Source organism: Ranitomeya imitator, chromosome 2 (assembly GCF_032444005.1).
Source record: "Ranitomeya imitator isolate aRanImi1 chromosome 2, aRanImi1.pri, whole genome shotgun sequence".
Lineage (NCBI taxonomy): Eukaryota > Metazoa > Chordata > Amphibia > Anura > Dendrobatidae > Ranitomeya > Ranitomeya imitator.
The window spans coordinates 768,073,910-768,085,365 of record NC_091283.1 but is presented as its reverse complement, the minus strand read 5'-3'; the positions used below and the strand labels follow the sequence as shown (position 1 = coordinate 768,085,365).

Here is an 11,456-nt window from a genome sequence, read left to right as displayed (position 1 = left end):
CCTGCGGATCACACGCGGAATAAATGTCCCCATCCAATGTTTTGGGTGCGTTGATTACGCACGGTTCAATGAACACATGTGGATTTACCTGCGTTATTTGGCCGGCAGCGGATGGATGGAGCGGACATGTGCAGCGTCCATAGCGCTGCCGATTACTGACCGCTGGAACATTCCCAGGGGAGGAGTGCTGTGATCGGAGCTACACTCGGCTGTGGGACGCAGCAGACTATGGCGCTGTATAGAGGGAGCTCTGGAACCGCTACACACTGTGCACACAGTCATACGGAGCAGTCACAGTGGTGACACTTGCCCGACTGCTCACATAGCAGCCCAGGATGGCGTCTCCATAACTGAGAGCTCCTGCCAGCCCTGAAGAGGTGGGCGCTGTGCTCTGGGGGAGACCCGCAGGATGTGGAGGTCTCAGCTGCGGTCACCACAGGAGACGTCTTCTGTAAACCGCATGGAAATAACCGCAGCACACAGCGCGGTAACTGCGCACTCCCCACATACAACACTACAGCTCCTCACTGCTCGGGTCCTTGGTGTCAGTGACGAGCAACCAGCGTCAGCACGGTAGTTTAGGACACAGCTGTGACCCTCCAATCCCAGCCAATCATACACCACTGCCGAGCGGAAGCCTGTGACGTCAACTACCACGCGTCACGAAAAGACGCCATGTAGTGGAAGCGAGGCTTGGGCCGCACGAAGCAGTTCCGGATGCCGTATATTGCGAAGTAGCCACGTCAGCCCATAACACGGTGACGTCAGAGGCTGAGCTACCTGTAACCATGTGACGTGGCTGTTAGATGACAGCAGATGGACGTAGATGAGGCTTTTCTCTCAGTCGGAGAGTTCGGCTGGTGCCAGAAGCGGCTGACAGGGTTCCTGGTCCTGCTGCAGGTCGGTCCTGTCATGTGGTGTGTGACACTGCCGTAGTGGCATCATAAGGCTGCAGACATGCCACATTGCTTCCCCTCATAGAGCTCACTGAGGGTCTCCTCCAGGGTGAGGGGTCATCAGAAGTGGTGGCAGCCAGATGCACAGGTGCTTGTGTGCGGTGAGTGGGGGCCGAGCTGTGCCACGGTGTCATCCAGCCCCCGACTACACGGTGACACCCGGCATATGCCGCACATAGCACAGGATCCTGCTGGTGTACGTGACCTGACGCCCCACAGCCAGCCTGCACCAGTCAATGTGGCTGCACCATATACTGTGAAGAGGCCGCTTGTCCTCTGCGCCTATAAAGCCCCCGACTACACGGTGACACCCGACATGCCGCACATAGCACAGGATCCTGCTGGTGTACGTGACCTGACGCCCCACAGCCAGCCTGCACCAGTCAATGTGGCTGCACCATATACTGTGAAGAGGCCGCTTGTCCTCTGCGCCTATAAAGCCGCCATAAACTATACATGAACGTGGGATCAGTGTGACCATCCTGACCCACTGCGCTGTATTCTGATCCCACTCTGCCTCTTTGGTCCAGAAGTAATAACATTTAAGGTACCTTCACCCTCAGCAACTTTACAACGAGAACGACAGCGATCCGTGACGTTGCAGCGTCCTGGATAGCGATCTCGTGTTTGACACGCAGCAGCGATCAGGATCCCGCTGTGATATCGCTGGTCGGAGCTAGAAGTCCAGAACTTTATTTGGTCATCAGGTCGGCGTGTATCGTCATGTTTGACATCAAAAGCAAAGATGCCTGCAATGTTTTCACATGGAGCTAACAACCAGCGAGAACGATAAGTGAGTCGCCGTTACGTCACTGGATCGCTCCTGCATCGTTCTGGAGCTGCTGTGTTTGACATCTCTATGGCGACCTAAACAGCGACGCTGCAGCGATCGGCTCGTTGTCTATATCGCTGCAGTGTCGCTGAGTGTGACGGTACCTTTAGTCACCTGGCCACTGATCGTCTGCAGGGTCAGGTGACTGAGTGGAATGACCTTATCACTTGCTGTCCATCAGTCACTTGACATTGCAGCCAATCAGTGGCCGCCATCACTTCAGGTCCCAGTGAAGACCACCAGGGCACCTCTAGGGGTTTAGATTGAGGAAGACCTATTTCCATCTTTTATTATGATCTCTTCCTTTGGGCAGTTTTACAAAAGGAGTGGAAAATCCTTTACAGGAGACAAGTCGCCACCAGTGATGTCTGACAGCGACTTACCGTACTCCCCTCTCCTCATGACACACGCTGTCTCTGCCAAGCCTAGTGTGCCTCTGAGAGACCAGAAGTAATAGCTACTGACTGCGATCTTAAAGGGGTTGTCCATTGCTACAATATTGATTAAAGGGAACCTGTCACCCCCAAAGTCGATGGTGAGGTAAGCTCACCGTCATCAGGGGCTTATCTACAGCATTCTTTAATGCTGTAGATAAGCCCCCGATGTATCCTAAAAGAGGAGAAAAAGAGGTTAGATTATACTCACCCAGGGGCGGTCCTGCTCCGATGGGTGTCTCAGGTCCAGAATAGCGCCTCCCATCTTCATTCCATGACGTCCTCTTCTGGTCTTCACGCCGCAGCTCCGGCGCAGGCGTACTTTGTCTGCCCTGTTGAGGGCTGAGCAAAGTACTGCAGTGTGCAGGCACTGGGCCTCTCTGACCTTTCCGGCGCCTGCGCACTGCAGTACTTTCCTCTGCCCTCAACAGGGCAGACAAAGTACGCCTGCGCCGAAGCCGCGGCGGGAAGACCAGAAGAGGACGTCATGGAATAAAGATGGGAGGCGCCGCAGCGGACCTGAGACACCCTTTGACCAGACCGCAGCAGGACCGCTCCTGGGTGAGTATAATCTAACGTCTTTTTCTCCTCTTTCAGGTTACATCAGCAGCTTATCTACATCATTCCAGAATGCTGTAGATAAGCCCCTGATGCCGGTGAGCTTACCTCACCATCGATTTTGGGGGTGACAGGTTCCCTTTAATGAAGCACTCCTCCTCCTTCTTCCATTAACATTTTTATCTTCATATATTGCAGTCATCATATTATATAGCACTGTGAACCTACAATTGCTCATTTTACCTTTCTAGGCAGCTAATTCTTCTCTTTTCCATTAGATCTATGAAATCATGTGATTAAAAATTGACTAGGTGAACCCTTCTAGGGTCAATTTTCCCAGTATGACTCATGAGTTGCTGCAAAAGTCCCTGGTACGGGGGGGGGAAGAGGGGAATGATAAATACAGGGACAAGAGACATCCTGTTTCTACATAGAGCAAATAAAGGAGAAGAATAAGTTGGGTAGAAGGGAAAATGAGCAATTGTAAGTACACAGTGCTGTATAATATGATGACTGCAACATATTAATAAGATAAAACTTTGATGGGAGGGGGAGTAGTGCTTCTTTAACTAGATAGATCATCAGTATCAGATTAGCGGGTGTCCGACACCTGCCATCCCCAGCAATCAGCTATGTGCAGCGTCAGCAGAGGGCATATCTGTACGGTTGGGATCGCAGATCTGAATTACCGGAAGGTGCCACTAATGCCGCTGCAGAGTTCTGCTCCGCACTGGTGCTGATCTGATATTGCTGACTTATCCTAAGGGCTCACGCAGATGACTGTATTTTCTGACTGAGTGCGATCTGACAAAATATTGGATTGCATTTGGACCAGTGTTACTCTGTGCACATGTCTTCTGGCATAGTCCAAGGGGAAAAAAATCTCAGCGTACATGAGTTGCATCCGATATTCAGACGGTACTCAGCCTGGCAAGTCAATGAGTCCGTGGAAAAAAATCAGACTGCACTCAGATATCAGCTGAGTGCAGTCCAATTTCCACTGATTGAGTGAATGGAGATTTTTTTTTTTTCTTTTCATCTTCTTATCTGAGAACATTGGATCACACCATGCTCACAGTCCGATCAGTGTGATTAGCATTATCGGACCCATTTTCTCAGATGAGAGAAAATCCAGCCTGGCCTAAAGCAAAGTCATCATTATCAAAGTGGTAGAAAACCCCTTTACAGTTCAACCAAGATTAATACAAAGGCAAATGTAACGTAATAATTATCTAATTCTGAGTTAAAATAAATATATATATATATATATATATATATATATATATATATATATATATATATAAAAATATATTTTTTTTAAAAATGGAAGCAGTGCCACTCTTGCCAACAGGTGTTTTTTTTGTATTGCAGTTTATCCACATTCAACTGAAAAAAGTCTGAACCGCAGTAAAACCTCTGGACAGTGGTGCTGACTTATGGAATAGACAGTCCCTTTTGCGCAAGTCTCTCGCATCAATACCCGGCACTCGGGGCGCTTGCTGCAGAGAAATACATGCAGCCGTACGCTCCAGTCCCCTGTACCGGGTGTTGGTGCGAGAGACTTGCGCAAGTTTCTCACATCACACTCGCAAGTGTGACCCCGGCCTAAGGCCGGTTTCACACTTGCATTCCCCTGATGTGCGGCGGGCTGCGGACTTCCTCCGTGAAGCCGCACCTCCGCTGTTATCTCCGCCTACATCTGTATGCGGCCCGCATGCGACCTGCGTATCTATATTTAACATTAGGTTCGCAGGTCGTGCGGATGGTGCCGCATGCGTCGTTTTGACGATGCGGCCCCCCCCAAAAAATGCTACATGGCTGCGTCTCCGCTGGTCGCCGCATCGTCAAAACGACGCATGCGGCACTATCCGCATACAGCCGCACGACCTGCGTACCTAATGTTAAATATAGGTACGCAGGTCGCATGCGGGGAGGTGCGGCCGAGGGTGGGGCTTCATGGAGGAAAGTCCGCAGCCCTCCGCACATCAGGGGAACGCAAGTGTGAAACCGGCCTTAGGCTTCTTTCACACTAGCGTCGGAATCTCCCCGTCGCAATGCGTCGGGGAGAGATTCCGACGCTAGCGTTTAGCGCATTGCACAATGGAGGCAGCAGATGCATTTCTCCGGCGCATCCGCTGCCCCAATGTAAGGTGCGGGGAGGTGGGGGCGGAGTTCCGGCCGCGCATGCGCGGTCAGAAAAAGCGGTCCGTCAGGAGCAAAAAACGTTACATGTAGCGTTTTTTGCTCCCGACGGTCCGCAGAAGCACGACGCATCCGTCGCTCGACGGATGCGACGTGTGGCAATCCGTTGCAAATGCGTCGTCAATGAAAGTCTATGGGGAAAAACCGCATCCTGCAAGCACTTTTGCAGGATGCGTTTTTTCTGCAAAACGACGCATTGTGACGGATTGCAGAAAACGCTAGTGTGAAAGTAGCCTTACACAGTGATGTCTGCGGTTTTCATACCTCCCGTTTATTTCTGTAGGGATTGTAGAGGCGGCGGGCGTACCGCAGCCATTCTTGGATGTTTCTGTAGCTCTACCTCCCATGGTCAGCATCTAGCCAGGATTATTCCTGATTAACTGCTGAACGGCTGAGATGAGAATAGCCCTTTAATTGTAACCGTAGTGTGTATCCTATAATTATAATCTGCTTTCAGGGGAGAGTCAGACGGCCGTACATCTCTGAGATGGATCGCAACGCTTGCACTGGCTGGCGGCTCTCCTGACCTGAGTCTTGCAGCACATATTCCTATGCAGCTGTCCCGCTCAGGTTGGGGAGAGCTTGACAGCCAGTCTGAGCATCTCGTCGTTATCCTTCCAAAAATTATCCTTTTTAATATTGAAATGTGTAATTTGTGTAATAATTCATAGAAGAAATGTATTTGTAAAGAAAACAATAATTGGCAAATCTCATTAAAGTGAACCTGTCACCATTAAAATGCCATCCAATCTGCAGACCCCATGTTATAGAGCAGGAGGAGTGGGGAAGATTGATGTATAGTTTAGTGCAAAAATATTCAGTATAACCTGTGATTTTTATCATTTAACTCTCTGCTCTCTCTGGGATTTTCAGTCCCGTGGGCGGTGCTATCAGTGACTGACAGCTGTCTGTGTGATCACTTATATAAGTCAGTCCCTGTCAGCCACTGGACCGAAAATATCAGAAAGAGCAGAGAATACTGAATCTCGCTCACAAAACCATACATCAGCCTTCACCCACTCCTGCTCTGTACCATGCTGCCAGCAGATTGCATGGCATTCTCATGGTGACAGGTTCTCTTTAACCCCTTAATGACCGGGCCAAGTTTTTTAAAATTCTGTCCAGTGTCACTTTATGTGGTAATGACTCTGGAACGCTTCAACATATCCCAGTGATTTTGCCACTGAGTTTTCGTGGCACATTATACTTTGTGATAATGGTAAATTTAGGCCGATATATTTTGTTTATTTATAAAAAAAAAAAAATCAGAAATTTGACAAAAATGTAAAACAAATTTGCCATTTTTAAACTTTGCATGATTATCCCTTTAAGGCTAGTTTCACATTTGCGTTTAAAAAAGCAGCGTCTTAAACGCAAACGCAGGTGGTGAAAAAAAACGCATGTAAACGCGTGCAAACGCTGCTTTTTTTAGACGCATGCATTTTTGCATGTGGTAAAAAAACGCGGCTTTTTGAAACGCATGATAAGTGTGTGACAGCTGCCAATCATCAAAATCAACTAGAAAACCCACTATAAACAGAAATAGCTAGGGTTAGGATCCCTAGGGTTAGGGTTAGGATCCCTAGGGTTAGGGTTAGAATCCTTAGGGTTAGGATCCTTAGGGTTAGGATCCTTAGGGTTAGGATCCCTAGGGTTAGGGTTAGGATCCTTAGGGTTAGGATCCTTAGGGTTAGGATCCCTAGGGTTAGGGTTAGGATCCCTAGGGTTAGTGTTAGGATCCCGTTAGGGTTAGGGTTGGGATCCTTAGGGTTAGGGTTGGGGGGTGGCTTATCATTGTGTATTCTTGTGTTTTTCTATTGAAACGCATGTGTTTAAAAACGCAAGCAAACGCATGTGCTTAAAAACGCATGCGTTTACATAGACAGCAATACGTTTTTTCGCCGCAAAAAAAGCATGCTTTTTTGGCGGCAAAAAAACGCCTCTAGAAATTACTACATGTTGCATTTCCGCAACAAAACGCAAGCATAGAAACGACGCATGCGTTGTCAAAACGCGGCAAAACGCATGCGTTTTTAATGTTAAGTATAAAAAAAAAACGCATGCGTTTTTTTGCGCTAAAACACAGCGGCAAAAAACGCAAATGTGAAACCAGCCTAATAAATAACCTTTTCCTCGTGTCTGCTTTACATCAGCATAATTTTTAAAATGTTATTTTATTTTGTTAGCCATTTAGGGTATGTTCACACGTTCCTGATTTCCATCCTTTTTTTTTCAGGACTGTTTTTTAAAAAACTGCAGCTCTTGTCAGAAAACGCAGGTCCTTTTTTTGGTCCTTTTTTTGTCCTTTTTTGATGCGTGTTTTGATGCGTTTTTTGATCCTTTTTTGTATGCAGTTTTCTATGCAGATACCCCTAACCCTAACCCTACCCCTAACCCTAACCCTACCCCTAACCCTATTCTAACCTTAGTGGAAAAAAAAAAAATTCTTAATTTTTTTTTATTGTCCCTACCTATGGGGGTGACAAAGGGGGGTGGGTCATTTACTATTTTTTTTTATTTTGATCACTGAGATAGATTATATCTCAGTGATCAAAATGCACTTTGGAACGAATCTGCCGGCCGGCAGATTCGGCGGGCGCACTGCGCATGCGCCCGCCATTTTGCAAGATGGCGGCGCCCAGGGAGAAGACGGCCGGACGGACACCGGGATGCCGGGTAAGTATAAGGGGGGGAGATTAGGGCACGGGGGGGGGGCATCGGAGCACTGGGGGGGGCATCGGAGCACGGGGCGGTGAGATTGGAGCACGGGGGGGCGGGATCGGAGCACGGGGGGGCAGCCACACTCCACCCACGCACTTCCGCCCGCTTCCCCGCACTTCCTGCTGCAGCGGTTCTGCACCACAAACCGCAGTAAAACCCGCAGATATTTTTTTCATCTGCGGGTTTTACTGCGGGTTTGACCTCACAATGGAGGTCAATGGGTGCAGAACCGCTGCGGCTCCGAAAAAAGAAGTGACATGGTACTTCTTTTTTCCCGCAGCTATTCAGCGCGGCTTTTTTTTTTATTTTCCGCATTGTGGGCACAGCAGTTCCTGTTTTCCATAGGGTACAATGTAATGTACCCTGCATGGAAAACAGCTGCGGACCCGCAGCGGGAAAATCGCGGCAATTCCGCATGAAAAAAAGGATCGTGTGAACATGGCCTTAGGAGGTTTAAAAATGCAACAGCAATTTTTCATTTTTTTTTTTCAAGGAAATTTTCACAATTTATATTTTTGAGTGACCTATCCAGTTTTGAAGGGACTTTTGGAGGTTTCCCAATATATAGGACCCCCAAAGTGCTAACATTTTAAACACCGCACCCCCCGACATATTGAAAACTACTGTCAGGTAGTTTATTAAGTGACATGACAAGAATGAAAAAGTGTATTTTTACCACCTAAATGTCGCTAACTTCTGAACAGGTCACTATGGCCGGCAAACTCTATGGCCACTGTTTGATCGTGAATTGCCATGGCAAACATCAGGACCACACAATCATAATCTCAGGGGGCCAATGTGATTAAATCTTTTAAGCATTTAAATGATGTAGTCCCTATTGACAGTATCATCTAAGGGGTTAAACAGATATGGAGGTGACAACACTGATCCTGGCTGATACAGCAAGTTGTCAGCTATAGTGTACAGCCGACGTCTGCTGGATCGTTTCCTGTATGGGGAGGCTATTCTCATAACTCAGGTCAGTAAAGACAGTCATTAAGGTGTTAAAGGGGTTTTCCCATGAACAAAGTTAATTTTATTTAATAGATCTTGGAATACAAATACCGTAAGTTCCCCAATTGGATATGTTTTTTTTTTTTTTTAATGTTCTTGTGCTGAGATAATCTGATAAATGTGCCCCTGCTGTGTACTGTGTAATGGCTGTGTCTGACCGTACAGGGACATGGTCTGATCATATCACAGCTCCTAGGGCAGGAGAGGAACCAAGAGAGTATACGGACATTACAGCAGGGGATCAGTCTATATTAGTCTGATATGTAGGGTGCCTTACATGTGAAGACTGGTGTCTTGTGGTGTAATTCATGATCAGGTTTATCAGGTGGCATCACAATGCTTTATCTCCATCATTATGAACAATTGGATAAAGAACACCAATTTCCTTATTTGCTTAGGATGCCTTTCTTCTGGTCAGTTTTCAAAAAGGAGGAGAAAATCCCTTTAAAGGGACTCTCAGCACAAAATGACTGTTCAAACCAAGTACAGGTGCTCGGTGCATCACGGTGGCCAATCGTTTTTATACACCTTCCAACATGTTTGTTTTTTTTCTATCTCCTCCCTTCTCTGGTCCTCTGAAGCCAGAGCTGTCAATCAAAGAAGAGGAGGGTGGAAATACAGGGAAACCAAGCAGGTGGGAAAGTGAATATAAATGATTGGCCTCGATATGAGGCACCGAGCGGCAGGACTTGGGTTAATCAGTCATTCTGTGCTGACAGAGTCCCTTTAAGGAAACAATGAAAGGCTAGCGATGTCTGGCAGTGACTTACCACCCTCTTCCTATTGAGAACACACTCATTTTCAGCCAAGGCGAGTGTGCCTTTGGGGTGGTTGTAGAAATTATTGCCCATTCATCCAGAAGATCATTTGTGAGGTCAGATACTGGAGTTGGAGGAGATGGCTCACAGTCTCCATGCTAGTTTATCTGAAAGGTGTTGGATGGGGCTGAGGTCTCGGCTCTGAAGCGGCTGGTCAAGTTTCTCCACACCAAACTCCCCCAATTATGTCTGTATGCCCTGGGCACTGTCATGGCGATACAGAAAAGACATTCCCCAAATTATTCACACAAATTTGAACACCTATAGGGTAATTGTCCAAAAAGTCTTCTTCTGCTGAAACATTAAGTTTTCACCTTTATTGGAATAAAGAGGCTTAGGTCAGACCCTGAAAGTCAACTAACCACATACTGTACCATTATGCTTCTTTCTCCAAACTTTATAGCTCGCAGAGTGCAGACCGGGAAGAAGGGTTCATCTGGCGCTCACCAAACCTGGACTCTATCAGACACCAGAAATTTCCATTGCTCTCGAGTACTGTACAGTGGTGACGGTTCTACACTACTCCATCTGACACTTGGCATTGTGTTTGGTGATGTAAGACTTTCATGGAGCTGTTTAGCCACAGAAGTCAGTGTCATGAAGCTCTCGGTGGGGGAACAGTGTTTTTGCTGATATTAATACCAGAGGAGGTTTGGTCTCTGCAGTTATGGAGTCAGTAGAACGTTGGTGACTTTTACACCCTCCGCTCTCGTTGACCCCGCTCTGTAATGTTATGTGGGCTCCAATTTACGGCTGAATTGCTGCGGTTCCTTCCACTTCTAAATAATACCCCTCACAGGCGATGGTGGAATATTTAGGAGGGAAGAAATGTCATGAACGGACATGTTACATCGGTGACGTCCTATTACAGGACCGCACAGGTATGAGGGAGCTCTGTAGAACGATCTGCTCCATCACTAATGTTAGTAAAGTCAGACGGCACGGCGAGGGGCTGGACATTGTACTTCTGTGGTAGTGGGACTGAATGACCTGACTTCAATGCTTAGGACGTGTCTCCCCATACTTTTGTCCATATATTATGTCAGCTGGGTCAGGATAATTGTATACCTGGGCCGTATATAGCTGGTGACCAGGTCATGCAGCCGGACAGAACAATGCTGTGCGCTCATGGATTAGTTTGGCATAAAAATGAATGTATCATCTGCCAACAGCGGTCTAGAAAACAATGGGGTGAGTTCTGGCATTTGTGATGGAGAAGACACTAGATGATTTTTATCTACTCCGACCTGTTAACGTCAGTGGAGCTGTGAGGCCAGGTGTGGATAGGTGTGATGCCAGAAAGCAGCTATATTTATCTAACCCTGATCAACCCCTTTAATGTGCGCTAAGCATAGTGTTACAAGGGAGCGATCAACTTCTCTGGTGTCATTAAGACTTAAGTGAAAGCCTGACCCAACTCATCAGCGATTCAGGGAGCTGCTAAATTAAAGTTTCTGACACATGAATCATTCATGGACTCTTCTCTCCTCTATTTATAGACGTAGCTGATAACTCATTATCGCACTCGGCTTTATGACAAGCTGTGAAACACTGGAGCTGCTGCTGCAGAACCTCTTGGGACACATCACATCTTTCATCTTTTCCCGCTAGGGAAAAGAGAAGATAAAGTAAAAGTGATCCCAGCTGTTTTAGTGCTGGAGAGACTAGTTCTCTGTGGAGACGAGAGAATTATCTGGAGGTGTTAAAATGCTGGCGGCATAGAGGAGAGCACTGCCAGTCTGGAAATTACAGGATCAAAACCATTTATGCAAAAAGTATGTAGAGTGTCAGCAAAATAATAAGCATGCAGCGACCGGATAATGCAATCCACAGTGTTACCGCATATACAGTCCCTCTACTCTGCCGTCTTTAAGTGTAGCGTAAAGTGGGGTTTTCTTTTTGAGTTTTCTATCATGTCTGC

At 47.2% G+C, this 11,456-nt stretch overlaps 1 protein-coding gene across 4 annotated transcripts in view; it reads left to right on the top strand.

The window, feature by feature from the left end:
- The first annotated feature begins 669 nt into the window (after positions 1–669).
- LOC138665712 (solute carrier family 22 member 15-like) overlaps positions 670–11,456 on the top strand; it is a 377,939-nt gene continuing 367,152 nt past the window's right edge. For all 4 annotated transcript variants that reach the window (XM_069753451.1, XM_069753453.1, XM_069753452.1 and 1 more), the window contains exon 1: positions 670–900. In XM_069753451.1, the coding sequence (XP_069609552.1) occupies positions 817–900 (84 nt within the window). In that variant the 5' untranslated portion in view covers positions 670–816. The remainder of the gene's footprint in view (positions 901–11,456) is intronic.